General features: G+C 38.2%; 1 protein-coding gene across 8 annotated transcripts in view; it reads left to right on the top strand.

Moving 5' to 3' along the window:
- The window catches only part of mast4 (microtubule associated serine/threonine kinase family member 4), a 144,356-nt gene that overhangs the window by 65,205 nt on the left and 63,071 nt on the right, over positions 1-16,080 (top strand). For 3 of the 8 annotated variants that reach the window (XM_036580230.1, XM_036580229.1, XM_036580232.1), the window contains exon 4: positions 13,201-13,212. The exons of the other annotated variants lie outside the window; for them this stretch is intronic. In XM_036580230.1, the coding sequence (XP_036436123.1) occupies positions 13,201-13,212 (12 nt within the window). The remainder of the gene's footprint in view (positions 1-13,200; positions 13,213-16,080) is intronic. 8 annotated transcript variants of the gene reach the window in all.

Raw genomic sequence — 16,080 nt, 5'->3', positions numbered from 1 at the left:
AAGCTTCTTATTCCACGACCTTTTGTTTGAATTTTTTGTTCCCCATTAAATGGAGCAGCAGTTAAATTCTGTACCTGTATAAGTGCCGGAATATAACCGCTGCACCATTTAAGGTGGAACAGGGATTTTGAATAAGAAGCCGGCTTCAGCTGTCTCAAATTTCGTCAAAATCATTTGTCGTGTATGTGCATCCCACACACTCCTGATGCTGCTTCAGGACCAGCTAGTCCACAGCTTGTTTCGCACACGAGGCCCCGACTGTGTCGTCTGATGCAACTGACCGAGTGAGGTAGCTTCTCAGGCAGTGTGAGAGGAAGAACAGCAGTCACTCTGGTGTCCACGTTCAGCTAAGGCTAACCCCGAAAGACCAGCCGTGTCCGCTGCCTAGAAAACAAAGTGAACTTCTTCAGATGCAACTGAGTTGACGCGCGAAGTAGACGAGGGACTGCTGCTTTTGAATTTTTTTATTTAATTTGAAATGTGACTAAACAAACCTGGCTCAGCCTCTCTGATAAGGAGGCTAGTATTAATGTGGTTTACATTGTTTGTGTATTGCATTGTCTGGGGATATTTGTGGCATCATATATATGCTGTGTGACCAGAAGTATGCGTACATCACTCTTAATTATTGAGTTCAAGTGTTTAGCCACACCCATTGCTAACAGGTGTGTAAAATTAAGCACATAGCCATGTAATCTCTATAGACAAACATTAGCAGTAGAATGGGTTGTATTGAGGAGCTCAATGACTTTAAACATGGCACTGTCATATAGGGGTGTAACGATTCTCCAAATTCACTGTTTGGTTCAAACCTTGATTTTTAAAGCATAGTTCGGTTTCAGTTTTTCAGTTACAATTGGTGGAAATTGGGGAAAAATTTCTGGGTTTTATTGAATCACCAATAACTCAGAACACATAACATGGTAGATTAACTTCACATAAACAGTACATAAGTCAAAATGAAAAAAATGAATAGACTAATAATTTTGTGATTTACATGTATTGTAGTTTGTGGTCGGTGGTATGTGCAGAAATTCATGTCACGGTTGACTATTAAGATTATTTAAGATTACTGATGATTTCAGTATACATCACAGTATAGTGCATTTATGTGTAATTTTTTTTTTTTTATTAAAACCATTTTGGATGCTTAAGTATTTTTTGTAGATTAACAATGGTGTATTATTTTGGTTGTCACTTCACTTTTCATAAAAACATTTTTAACAAATTAAAGTAAATTTAAAATCTTTTTATTGGGTGAATAGTAAAAACAGAACCGAACACTCTATAGACAGACGTCAATATTGCTTTCTAACCCTGACCAGATAAAGGTCAGTGTATGTAAAGCCCACAGCAGCTTCTCTTGAGTGCAGCAAAAATGTGATGAAGCTGAAGTCAGCTTCTTATACGACAGCTTCTTCGTCACTGTTACTGCTCAATGATCCATTTTTTCTTCCTCTTAGTGTTTGTCCTACAAAGAAACGAAAATTCTAGTGTGTTAAAAACCACATCCACTTTATTCATCTGTTACAGCTTGGTGGGAAAAGACCTCATGATAAACAAACATTGAACTATAAAAAAGAATGAAAAATACTGCTTCCGATGCTGTATTCCCTGTGTAGTATCACGCTTAGTCATTTTCAGGGCTGTTGTGACTGCTGCTTGTAAGTAAATAAATGAAGTAAGACCTGGACTGAAGTTTCAGATCCCAGATCGGAGCCCAGACAGCCCATGCATACAACACGGAAAGAAAAAAGCATGCTGTAGTTTTTTTGTTAGAAAAGTTTAAAGTCGTCAGATTCATCTGGATTACAAGAGACACTCTCATATTTTGTGCTGTTTTATTTTAAAAGACTAACTCTCAAAATTAATTCATTTAGAGTGATTGATAGATTGTTTTATATAAGAAAAAAATCCAAAAATTACTAACTGAAAATTGCTGTTTGCATAAGTAATCAACCCTTGTGCTGTGGAAGCTCTCAGTTTACACAGATGAAAGATATTAACCTAACTAACAAACTGTCACACACACTGTCTCTACCTGTAAATCATTAAAAGGGTTCATGATATTTTATTGGAATAAAATCCCCTTAATTGAGGTAGCATTGGTCAGACTGTAAATCTGAAGGAAAGCTGTGAAAATGAAGACCAAATAGCGCTCTAAGAAAATTAAAGATAAATTTATAAACATGCACATAGGAAAAGACCACAAAATAATATCAAAATGTTTGATATCTTACTGAGCACTGTTGGATCAGTTGTGAGGACATGGAAGCTGCGGCATACCAGCCAGACACTGCCTAGACAAGGCCATCCTTCAAAACTCAGCATCAGAGCAAGAAGGGAGCTTGAGAGGTAAGCCATAGAGAGGCCAACAATCATTCTAAAAGGGAGATGGAGTTCAGTGGCTGAGACTGGAGTGAAGGTTCACTAGTCAACAGTATAAAGAGCTGGCCTTTATGAGAGGGTCGCTAGAAAAAAGCCATTACTGAAGAAAACCACATCAAAGCATGCCTTCTGTAAAATATGGGAGAAGGTTTTGTGGTCAGATGAAATGAAAATTGAGCTTTTTGGCCAAAATTTAAAATGCCATGTGCAACACAAACCTAACACTGCCCGTTGCTCAACAAACATCATTCCAACAGTAAAATATGGGAGGGACAGCATCATGTTGTGTGGATACATTTCCTTAGCGGGGGCAGGGCATGTTTAAAGGACAGGTGGATGAATGGTGCAAAACACGGAACTACTACAGGACAACTTGATTCAGTCTGCTAAAGAACTAAAGCTTGAGAAAAACTACACCTTTCAGCAGGACAGTGATCCCAAGCACAAAGCCTAAGCTTCTACAAGGGCCAAGTCCAATCCAATTGAGAATCAGTGGCACTGTTTGACGATTGTGGTTTACAGTTGTCATCCAACCAGCAACAAACCTGGAGCAATTGAATCTGCCAGGAAGAACGGGTGAAAATCAGTTCCAAATAATGTGCAAAGCTGGTAGAAACGTACCCCAGCCAACTTAAAGCTTGCAGCAAAAGGTGGTTCTATCAAATACTCGCCTGAATGAGTAGAATACTTAGGCAAGCAGCATTTGATTTATTTTTTTAAGATCTACTGACAAATAATAAATTTTGACTTTAGAGCTCATTGTTATACAGCTTATTGGTTTTCAATGAAATTTCTGGCTGGAATAAACTCGGACTCATTTGTAATCCAGATAAATTAATGACTTGGGTTGAATACATTTGCAAGGTGCTCTGTATGCATTGTAAAAAAGATCAGAAGAAACTATAAAAAAATCAATGACATCTTCAAGATTGGTTTCAGCATGATATAAATATTAATGGCAAAGGTCACTAAAGAATTTTATAAAAACAACTGAAGATGGTATTGCTTTCCTTGGCGTCATACAACTATGGATGTCATATGCAGTGTAAGGCCTGACCTTTGTCAGGAGTGATACTGAGGGCAGGAGTAACAGTGGCTCTGAGGCAGATGAAAGTGTTCTGCTGTAGGTCAACATGATATGGCAGTGTCAGAACCGCATTAGGAGCTGGATTGATCCTCACAACCTCAAATTGATCCCCTACCCGGACTCAAGAGCTGCTCTTTGAAGACTGTAGTATGAGCTGCAGTTGCTTATATAGAGTACCACATGCTCAGAGAATAAAGAATCCTGCCCTTCTTTCGCTCTTCGAGGATCTTAAAAAAGGACAGGGCTCCTCCTCCTTCCTTTCCAACTTCTTGGAAAAAAAAGCTCTGTAGAGGTGCTGTTCAACTCTTGCATTCCATTCAAGAGGGGAAAGAAACAAGGTGTGCCATTGTAGTGAAGACGAGAATATATACTGAGACTGTAGCACTAGATTAGATTAGATGTAGATTACCAGCGCATTTCTGTGATTTTAGTCCTATCCAAATCTGTAATTAGTTGTTTTGCAGACTGCACACTCTCACATCTGTAGAGATTACAGCGGCCTTAAACTCCTGTAAAACACATATCTAGAAGTAACCCAGATTAAATCAGTACCATGTGATCTGACATTCATAAATAGTCTGTCATATCCTATGGTGGAAAAAAAACGTTTCTGAAGTTTTTTTGAGGAAACTTCCTTTTGTCCTCTGTGGCCCAAATGAAGCTGAGATGTATTGGCCAGCTTCAACTGTATGATGCCAAATATTCAAACCTGTAATATTGCTGAGATACAACACCCCTCTAGTTGGATTTTATGTGGCAATTTTGATAGTTGGTTTTAAACTACTTAGCTACTCCTTACGAATGACAATACTAATGATACATTGCATTCACTAAAGACAGCAAACTAGGTAAATCAAGTAGATCCTTACATCTTTGTAACTTGTATGTAACTCTTGTCCTGTGTGATTTGCTCATTAACACTACAAATAGTCTGTGGCAACCTTATTAGAGTCACTTACAGAACTGTGCACAAATCAGAGACCACTTTTCATTTCTTTAATTTCCTCTCAAACCAGTCATGGAGTTCTTTTTTATTAATGAGCTATTAGATATAACATAATCAGTTCGCACGAGGATGGGGAAATTCAAAGGAAAAGTGAAAAAATAAAAGTTTCCAAAACTGGTGGTGAAAAAGTTATTAAAATGTAAAAAAGAAAATGTCACAGCACATATTTTAGAGATGGGATAAAATCAAATTCATCTCTTGCTTTACATCAGTGAAACAACTGAACTCAACAGTACGGTTCTGAAAGAATATAGTAGTGTTACTGAGAAAAGGAAATAAATATATCCCCTAGGTGCTAAAAAATAAATTAAGGGTTATCTCTGATTTTTTTACTGTACCGAATGCATGGAAAATTACCTCATATGAATAGTACTTAATAGCTGTCATAAAGGCCATAAAACTGTGCCGAAAAGCAAATGCCTGTATTTCCAGTCTCTTCATGCCACCAAATGTTCAATATGTTTTATAACTGCCAAAAGCAAGGACAATTTCTAATGAGTAACAGGTTTCTTTTTGTTCAAGTTTTATACTCATATTTCATTTCTGCTGGAGGTTCAAGTTTATTTAAAATCCATTTCTTTTATTAGATCAGCAGTACTCATCTTGTACGCAGATTTATGTGAAACTGCACATGGTCTAAGATGACAAGTCCTGTAAAGTATGGCTATTTTATATCTAGACCAGTGAAGTTTTATCTGTAGAATGTGCCCTGCTCTTTACAGTAAGAGCCATCAAAAAGCAGAGTATCACAAATGAGACCAGTAATCAGCCTTTGACTGCCTTAGAAGCCCGCCTGTACAGTGGCTTTGAAATACACTTTGGTGTTTTAATTACCTGAGGGCTGGGGAATGGGGGCAGCCATCATTCCCTCTCGTTGTCTCTCTTGATGATGAAAGTGACAGCAAAAAATGAGGGAAAGGTAAAATCAAGCACACATTCTCAGTCTTTTATCCATTGCTGAGGGTGTTCACACATTAATTCATTAATTTTTTACACCAACTTTCACAAATCCTTGATGGTGCTTTGATGTGGATATTTTTTTTGTTTTTTTTGTTTTTTTTTGAGTTAGCTATAAGAGTGTTAAATTGTGTCTTCAAGTGGGTTTCACTAGATTGCGTGCTGTACTAAAATCAGATTAACTGTTGTTGAATTCAGACATTGTCAATGACCTGTATTATTTTTTAATTTTAGAATTTTTGTTTTAAGTGGATTCCACTAGTTTGCCAGTTGTACTAAAATCACATTAACTGTTGTTGAATGTAAGTATTGTCAATGCCCTGTATTAAAATTTGGCTTATGATTTGTAAAATTGATGTACAGACTTACTCAATTTTTGTTTTTTTATTATTGAGGCTGTCATGATAAATCGATTAAAATTTGATGCTTTTTCCCGTTAAAAGCTTTAAAAACTTTGCCGTTTTACTTAAGTAGCAGTGATTAGGATTGGGTGGTAGACCTAGGGCTGTAGTCAAGACCACTTTGTCGAGTTCAAGACGAGTCCAAGACCATGACTAGTCGAGGCCGAGGCCAAATGAAAGCGAGAGAGAGTCAGGATGTAAATTGTGCAAATAAAAGTGAGACAGAGTCCTCTTCAAGTCAGGCCTTAAATTACTGGAAATATTACAAGTCAAGGAGTTTTTTTCCACAAAACAAAACTGGATGTACACAAATAAATCAAAAATAACATCAAATTCAAACCATAATGAAATAACATCCTCTTGTACTTAGAAACACATGTGGTACGGACTGAAGGTTTCTTTGCATTGAATGCCCGCTCTGAATAACTACAACCAATGCCCACTTAGAATGAATCCAACCAATGCACACTCTGAATCCAATTAGTGCCCTTTCTGAATTCTCTAAATTATTGCAATTAATCTTCACTCTATTTAAATTCAACCAATGCCTGGATCATGAAATATCATGAAAATTTGATTAAAAACAATAGCCTATATGTTTGTCTTGATGGCTTATGTCAGTTAATTTACTTGACTGATTTAAGTAATCCTTGTTTTATCAGTTTTGGCATCACAATTATTTTTGATATCTTCTGATTCCTTGAAATAGACAGAAATGGCAGTCAAACTAAAGCCTTAGCAAAACGATGTTCCAATCAATAATGCCATTCATCTGACATCAACAACCCTTCCTGTCTTTTTACTTGCTTGGGTCATCTGCTTCTTGTTTTAATACAGTAGAGTTTATACAGAAAACTTGTGAAATGATTCACCTCTGGGCAACACTTCACTGCCAGGTTTAACAACATCTAATCAGAATTTGGAAATGTGTTTTTCAGACTGAAACGCTGTTAGCCAGCTAGTTAGGTGCAAATGTGTGTCTTTGAGTACATTTAGCAACAGTTAGTAAAACAGTAGGCTAAACTTCATGCAAATGTCAAATTAAATAAATAAATGTTTTTTAAAACACTGATTACTCAATTAGGCATCAAAATAATTTCCTCAGTTTACCATCACGTATGACTATACTTTGAATTTAATTCAAATTTATTTGCATCAGATATACATGGATAGATGTGTGCAGGTGGTGAACTCCCATCTAGGGATGGACATTTCAGCCAAATTTGATGTGCGAATTTGTCAGTCATTATTTGAAAAATTTAACATTACAACATTAACATTAACTTTAGAATGAAACAAAGTCATTGGCTAATATGATATCATCTGCATTTCTAAGGCCTTTTTGCCTATTCGACAATTTGAAAATTCCTACTCCTGTCAAGGGCTTCTGTTTGTTAATGCTGCTTTATCTGCATGATTTTCCCAATAACGATAAATCTGCGAGACCTCAATATATTCCAATATTATTGCCTAACTGATATCGGTCAGCCCATAATATTGACAGTCTTACTCATTCTTAATTGTTTTTTGTTGCATTATGTAAGGAGTATGTCACTTTGCAGATAGCTTTGAGTTGTTAGCAGGAGGACACATCTTATCAGTCATCTTAATGTAGACATTGCTCCTCTTGCCCAGGAGGTCAACTGCTTTGTCCTTGGGGCATCACGCAAATAGAAGATGCTGTCACTGCACGACTCCCATCTCCCAGTACCCTGCTTGGATATTTTAAGCAGAGCACGGAGAAAGGGGAAGGCCCCTTATGTCATGCAAGTCAGCATTTCTCCAGGGTTAAGCTAATGCACTTTTGATCTTGTGATGGTTGAGAAACGCACCTAATTTAAAGAGAATTATTAATCATCCATCACAGGAAGGTCTTTAAAATGGCTTTGCCGCAGCTTTGATGTCATGACTGGAACCTGGGAGTTTCTTTGTAATGGTCAACCAGTGACTCCATTATATATTAATAACTCATTATGTAAAGAAAAAAACTGTAATGTTATTGAAAGATGTGTGTTAAAACATTTTAACAGATTTTAGAGGTTTTACTGTGAGGTTAGACTGTGAATGTTTTCTAACATGTTATCATTTTGTTGTTTTAAGTGGTTGTGTACAGCTTCAAAAGCCTCAGCTCTTTTTGAAACTTTCTGTAAATACCTGAAGGTTCATTTGTGGAGCAGGAACAAGCAAGAGTTTTGCTTTTTATCAGTTTTCTCACCTTTCATTTTCTTAGGAGTTGAGAGATTAATGGTGATTCCAGCATCTTTGTGTGGAGAAATCAGAAGAAAATGAGCAATGATTTTAATGTCAAGAGGTCTTAAAACTCAATTCGTGGGGTTTTTATTTGTTTCGTCAATACGGGCCCATAATTAGCAAAGTAATTTACAAGCTAGGGATGTGCATGAGTGCTTAGTATTTGTTTAACCATTCCAGGTAGCTCTGCAACATGTTTCAAAAAGGCTTTGTTTGACACACAGCCACCTGACAAGTGTAACTACCTGTAGGTGTGTAAGGAGAGGATGGACTGAGTGTGTGTGTGTGTGTGTGTGTGTGTGTGTGTGTGTGTGCGTGTGCGTGTGTGTATGTTTGGGTGTGCATGCACATCACTCCCATCATTAACGGACCTGCCTTGCGGCCTCGCAGTGTGGCAGAAAACAACGCAAATACTTCTGGATATTTGAACTCATGTTAACATGAACAAGGATTCACTGTAAAAAAGTCTTAGGTAATAGTGAGATCACACAATGGTACTTATTATAATCGAAGATATGAAATAATAGGGTAAACCTTTAAGGATGTGACTGAGAAGGCACAGGTAGTGTACTTTTATTGCTAACTAGGCTAATTACTGTAGCTGATAGCCAGTTCCAGAAACAGTGAAAATATATTTCTCCCAAAAAGTAAAATGTTGCCACATTGTCCAATGAGAAGTAAATAACTTGTTTAGAAGACAATTAACCTATAATGTTGCTCTGGTTAGTTATAATGTTAGGAGTGAACTAATGTTAGTAGTGCGTTAGTTCATCTGAAGATGCATTCGACACAACTGCCCATTTCCCATGACTGTTGTTAAATAATAAAACATTCAAATTTAATCCTTTGTGTGACACTAAATGTTGTTTCTTTCTTCTTTTTTTTTTTTCCTTTTTTCGCATTGTGTTTTCTTTGTCACCATTAACTGTTTGTCCATTGCCTTATGGATACTTAAATATCAAAGTCAGGATACACTTGTCCATTACTAACCAATATGGACTTAAATGATGGATGGTATCAGAACCTCTAGCTGTCTAAAGTATTAGATTTAAGATTGTAAGCAGAATGAATTTGGTCTTGCATTAAAAAAAATCAGCAACTTTATTCGTTTGGTAACCTGGGCCAGCAGTTTCCCCGTGAAACTATTTCATTCAAAAATTATATTATATCAAAAAAAGTCCTTCAGTTCTTTGTTTCTCTTCTCACAGTCTTGCTTTCGACTGCAGCTCTGCAAGAAGACAGAGAAATCACTTGAGTGTTCAGGCAGCAGTGTCAGCTGACAGTGCACAGCTTGATTGGAGACATTTGATGTAAACATTGGCTAGAGAGCCTCTCAGAATGGAGTAAAAATTGCTGGCAGCTTGTAAAATGCTTTGTTTTTATTGTATTGACTGGTTTATCTACCATATATAGTGGGCTGGGAGGTTTTTAATCGGTGTCATGAAAGTGGACATATTATGCTCATTTTCAGGGTTCATAATTTTATTTTTGGGGTCTACCAGAATATATTTGCATGCTTTAATGTTTCAAAAACATTAATTTTCTCATACTGTACATTCCTATTCACCCTCTTTCTGAAATGCTCTGTTAGAGCTCCTCTGTCTTTAAGCCACCTTTCCCAATGAGCCCAGTGTGTTCTGATCTGTCAGCTCACCCACACTGTTCTGATCGGTTAACCGCCAGAGCAGTAATGCCTTACACATTCCTCCCGTCTTTTATTCTGTAGACAGACCCGTCTCTCCGGATCAGCTGTAAACAGCGGTGTGCCTATTTTCCAATGGCATTACTTCTACCATTTCAGTTTGAGCCAGAGTCCGAAAGTTCTGAAAGTCATGTCAGTGTCTCCTTTAGACATTGCTACATAACTGAACAAACTTTTCTTGGCCTCCAGAAGAAGTTCCTGTGCATTGTATAAGGGTGTGCCAAGCTTGCCAGGAGTTGGGCAATAACGATTGTGTTACAAGATTGAGTCGTCTAGTCACAAAGTAAAATGGCTGAAATTCCAGTGAGGTGTTTCAAGCTCATATACTGGACGTTAAAGAGACAAAAACTGTGAGACATCACCTGCTCACTTCAGTCACAGCAATACAGGCTTCTTTCCCCAATTTCCCCCATTTTTTTAGTCATGTCCAGTTCCACCCACTAGCTAGGTCTGCTGCAGTCACACAATACTTCCAGTGCTAGGAGGGTGAAGGCTACCACATGCTACCTCAGCTAATAGATGCCCACATTGGCTAGCTTTGCTGAGTGATGGGGGAGGACGGAGGGCCATTGTACTTTCTGAGAGAGAGTGAGGCCGATTGTTCTGTCTTGGAATCCTGGTCGCAGATGGCTGTGGCATCGCCAGCGATCAAAGTTGTCCGGATGATCAGGCCAATGCAGGTACATTTGATCACAAAACACTAACATTTAGCATTACCATAACTAGGGGTGGGAATCTCCTAGGCACCTCACGATTCGATTCGATTACGATTCAGAGGGCTGCGATGCGATTATAAAACGATTATCGATGCATCTCGATGCATCTTTCTTCTCTATATAGTTTTGAGTTCAAGTTTCAAGTTTATTTGTCACTTGCATAACATGTCAGGACATTTATGCATTGAAATGCTTGTGGTGAGGCTCAGCTAATCACTCTACAGAAAGTAAATAAGTAAAAATAAAAATACAAGAAAAACCAACTGAAATATATTAAATATACACAAAATATATACAGAATATAGAGACAGTATACATTTTAAAGTGACTAAGTGACTCAGTACTTTTAAAGCAAAGTATTTGTAATGATCCATAATGAATTTACTTCCAATATCTATCATTAATAAATCAAATGGAAGTGATGTGGCAAGTGAACTACAAGGCTCTCATTCAGTGCTCTTGTTTGGAGCACGAGAAGCTGCTTAAAATGCGATAAAATGCGCAGTTACGGTGAAATAAGTTCCAGTGGCAGTGGATGTCCACGCAGTACATGTTACAGCTATTCTACCCGTTTTTTTAGTGATTTTATAACTTCGGTTTTGGTCTCGTTGTAGAGACGGGGGGGGGGATCGCTGTGTCAGTAAAATGTCTTTGAGACGGGTCGTGTGCAACATAGCGCGAAAGCCCTGTTTCGCAACGACTGAGAACTGCAGGTCACATAGCAGCGATGCGTTATTCGCATTTATAAGCGCTGCTGTTGGTTTCCTGGTATGTTAAATCTGCAACGAGAGACTGTCAAACACTAAAAAGTGGCGAAGCTGAAGTCGCTTCTCTTTCGAATGCTCCCGTTCCACCTTAAATGGTGCCGCATTTACATTCGGCGCAGTCAGAATTTAAGGTGGAACGGGTAAATTCGAACAAGAAGTTGGAGAATAAGAAGCGACTTCAGCCTCATAAAACAGTCGAACGTTGAGAGACATTTAACTGATCAACTTCTGAGGAAAAGTTTTCTGGCGGAGATGGGAGGAAAGCGGCTATAGGCGAAGCTTAAAGCAGAGCGAAGTAAATCTGCGTTTTCGTTTATATTGTTTAGTCTATACTAGGTCATTAGCACATACTGAGACATACTGGACATTACATTTTGTGGCTCCCAAGGTGGTTTGAATTTGTTGAAAGGACAAAATGGCTCTTCTTATCATTTGTGTTGTGACTCCTGACCTAGCCTGGCTTTAATGCAGAGGGAGCCGGTCGGATTTCTCGCTCACCCAGTTGTGTTTTTGTTATGTGCCACTACAGACTGTCCGGGCGCTGCACTTCCGCACTTCCAAGTTCCGCCTTTTGCGTTCCGTCAACATTACGTTATAAATTAAATATTTAGAAAATCGATTTTTGACATTTGTGAATCGATTCAGAATCGTTCACGGCCGCATCGCGATGCATCTAAGAATCGATTTTTTCCCGCACCCCTAACCATAACATACCAAATAATATATGAAGAGAACTGATGGAAAAATAAGATGAAGTATATGACAACGCTTAATATTATAATAATTTTATCTGCTTAAAATCGGCGTTAGTCATAAAAAATCTGCCCTACATGAGCTAATTCGTCTGCCTCCAGCGTCCTTTGACCTGTGAAAATGTGGTATTCTCTGCCAGTCCACCATCTGTATATGTTGCACAAAAAATGTACCCTCTAAGCCCATCTCAATAGATCCTGCCCATCCCAGCACTCCCATGACCCTCTCTAGTCTGACCCTCAAAACAGTAGGCTGGGGGGCCAATCACAGACAAGCATGACGTATACAATCGTTCACCGCGCTCGTTAAGTCATGAGTTCTTGGCTGTAGAAAGAAAATGAGCTCTGGGCCGGGCACGGCCTCTCTCATTTACCCCGGCATTACACCTGGACCAGCCAATGAGGGAGATGGCCGGACAGCTGAACGCTCATTCTGGGCCAGATTTGTGTGGTCACTGATCACAGATAAACAGGATTAGTCAAGTCATTTCTGTTTTTTATGTTACAAGTGCTGAAAACCTGCAGATTTTTATGTTCTTTTAACATAAACAATTGCCTTTTTCTCTAAGTGTTTTCAGCAGTGTTGGCCATTTGTTGGTAATGAAAGCAGCAAAAAAAGGAATATTCTGATGTTCATATAATTTATTGATAAATTACTTGGCCACACTTTATTTGGATGGTCCCCTATTAATAAGCTTCAGATACTTAAATCATTAACAAACTTTCTGGTGATACTCAGTTGATTATCAACAACATTATGATTAGGGTTAAGGTTAGGAGTACGTATAGGTTTTGCCTTGAGGTTAGGTTTAAGGTTAGGTTTAGGGTTAGGGATAGGTTTAATAAAATCTTTCACACTGAACTTGTTTTTAGTTGAATGCTACTTAAAGCCACACTAAGCATTTACAAAGCATCTGCAGTGGACCATCCAAATGACACTTAACTTCAAGTTCAGTTGCATTCAATTGATATTTAGTTGAATGTTACTTAAAGATATACTGCGCATTAACAAGGCATCTACAGCGGACCATCTAAATAAAGTGTTACCAATTACTTTTATTGCAAACTGAGGTACTGTTCATGAAGAATCTCTTTAGGCTACAGCATCACTGAAGTGTTTTAACATTTTAAAGCGCTACAGTATTTTTATTTATCGTGTGTGTTTTATTTCTAGATGTGTGAAAAGGTGAGCTGGTGGTAAGTTGCTTTTCACCTAAAAATATGTTTAGAGACTGAGTTGTGCAGTGCGGTCTTGTTCGAGTGCTCTTACCTCTTACCACAGGTTTCCACACTTTCATAATCAAATATGGTGGAGAAAAAAATCCCTCTTTTCCGTTTGCATGACTTTTATGACTGGTTATGCATTTATTCATGTTAAGCAGTTAAGTGCAGTGTGTGTTTTGGCGGCCCCTAAGCCCTGCTTGCGTGTGTTGTCTCGGTCACAACGTCGGCAGCTCAGTCCTACTGGGCTCGTTTTTCCCGCATGTTCTACCTCATTACGTTTGAACTGTGCAAGGCTACACCGCATGCGGCTGCACCGCAGTGCCATCTGGAGTAGCTGGAGGTAGAAAGAGTGCGTCAGAAGTTTCACAGTACTGCTGGCTGTTAAAGTGTTTTGGCCCTCTGGTGTATTACGCTCTCATACTAAAACCTCTCAACATGGTAAGAGAATTTTTAAAACGTGGAGGTTGTTTTTGAGTCATCAGTTTGGAATGTTAATGTTTGGTGGCTACTGCTTGACAATAAGCAATGAGGTTTTGGTGACAGTGTTATTCGGCTGAACACCAGCTGGGGCGTGCATTTAGACTTCTCATTGTGGATAGATCTTTGTTCCTTTCTTTGTCTCATCTTTTTAACAAGTTATTTTCATGACAGTAAGTTGGTTCTGTCTGAAAGCTGGAGTGAAAATATGATTTCTCTGAATTAATTTGCTGTCAGGTTCTTATATCAGCCTTTTTACTGTCATGTAGTCATGTGACATAATTTAAAGTAAGGGTGTAATAATACTTCCATTTAGATTAGTTGTGGAAATATATATATATATATCATGCATACCAGTATGCTGTTTGTAATAACACACGACATCCCTGATTTTTAGTTTTGGCAGTATTAATAAATGACAAAAAAAAATGCAGTCTGGTCCATAAAGATTAGGACAGAGGTATTGTTTTAGCCGTCTACCACAGTATATTGAAGTTGAAATAAAATAACGAATATGAATTCATTCTGCTGACACAGTCACATCAAAAATACAAGGGAACCAGTTCCATTGGCATCCATACATGCCCATGTATTAACCCTGCCTCCACTATGCTTGGCAGATGAGGTGGTATGCTGCGAATCGTGAGTAATCTCACATTAACATTTGTAGAAATATGTCATATTTCCATGCACATGATATCTTAATTTCTTTTGATTCAGCAAATCAACAGAATGTATAATTTGATAAGGAGTGCCCAAACACTGAACATTCGCATGCAACTGCATATTGATCATATGTCACTGAGAACAACTATATTGCGTGGTTAACATAGTAACATTTAAAATACAAATATTGAATCGTTGCTTTATCAGTCGGAATTGTATCATGTCAGGTTAAAGCCTAATACATCCATATTTTAAAGGATTCTTTGAATGTGACAGTCAGCTTCATCACTGCCTGACTGTTTCTTTATGAATTTATTGATAATGCCCCCTCTGGTGGAACCTTCTGAAAATTGCACCCCTGTAAGAGCAGGCTGGAAATCTGCATCAACAGAATTTCATCTAGCAGTAAGATTGAGGACTTTATTGATGAAAATGTGATGTACTCTGTCTTTAATGACAAACATATGACAATGCAGATCATATAGTATAGTATGTGCAAACACTACATTTATGAAATTTTAGTTTCTGTTAAAATTGCTTCATAAGCTGTGCTCTAGGTTTTATCTGTATGTCCCCAAAGCATGAGTTGAGAGTTGCATGAAGAGCAGAGGTTAATTATTCATAGTGACTTTGTGTCTCACTGCTTTTATGTGGAGCACTGAGAAAGTGGGTCACCACTCTAAACTAAAGAGCCAGAACGGTGAAGTCATAGCAGCCCATGAATGGTCAGACAAGGGACGTGTGTGTGTGTGCGCGCGTGTGTGGGTGCGTGTGTGTGCACGCGGGCCTGTAGTGCATTCACAGTTCTTAGTTCTGGGTGAAGAAGCTGGCACATTGTAATTGTTTGGGTCAGCGGTCCAAGATGAGATATTCCTGGACTGATCCAGGTCTCCATTGAGAAGCTATACTCAGGGAACTTCCCACGCTCTCCAGCACTGCGTTTATGAATGAAACCCAACAAAGGTAGACGAGGCCCCTGAGGCAGTGCTGGAGAAGATCATTTGGGCATGAATGATTAACTGCATCTTTTACACGCTTCATCTCATGCAGACTGCCCTATAAATGTGTTTGGGCTGTAGGTAGCATTGTAGGATGTTGCAATATAATGATATATCTTTGTTGAGATAAATTATGTTATTTCTGAGTCTATTATTGAGAACTTTCAGTGCTTCCACAGCATCAAACAACTGCATGGGTTTTAAATGCAGTTATAACTAATTATTCATGTAGATTAAATGAACAACCTGTAAACAGCCCCAAGTGTATAGTACCTGCAAAGTAACAAGTATCTGATTGGATCTGAGTCTATAATGTAAATATTATTTTATTAGGTCCGATATCTTACATTATTCTCGTATTTCATTTTTTTCCCTCCGGGGTCCACTTTTGTATGTAAGGTTTATGTGGTTTTATGTACCAAGCTCAATGGTAATCAATTTTTACATGGCTGTTTTCCAACTTTATCCCTTTATTAGTACTGCTAATTAGGAGAGAGGGGTTGGTTAGCATTAGCTAAGTTAGCATGCTAACAGCTTTGCCCACTGCAGAACATGTTTGATTCTAATTAACTAAAGCACTGATACAAGTGTAGATGATTAAAAATAATGGCTAAAATGACAGAGAGAAGTCAAGCAACCATATAAGGGACAGAAAAGTGAAATTAAAGAGGACGTATTATGCTTATTGG

Source organism: Colossoma macropomum, unplaced genomic scaffold (genome assembly GCF_904425465.1).
Source record: "Colossoma macropomum unplaced genomic scaffold, Colossoma_macropomum, whole genome shotgun sequence".
In the NCBI taxonomy this organism is placed as follows: Eukaryota; Metazoa; Chordata; class Actinopteri; order Characiformes; family Serrasalmidae; genus Colossoma; species Colossoma macropomum.
The sequence above is the reverse complement of the archived record's forward strand: the minus strand, read 5'-3'. Positions and strand labels throughout refer to the sequence as shown.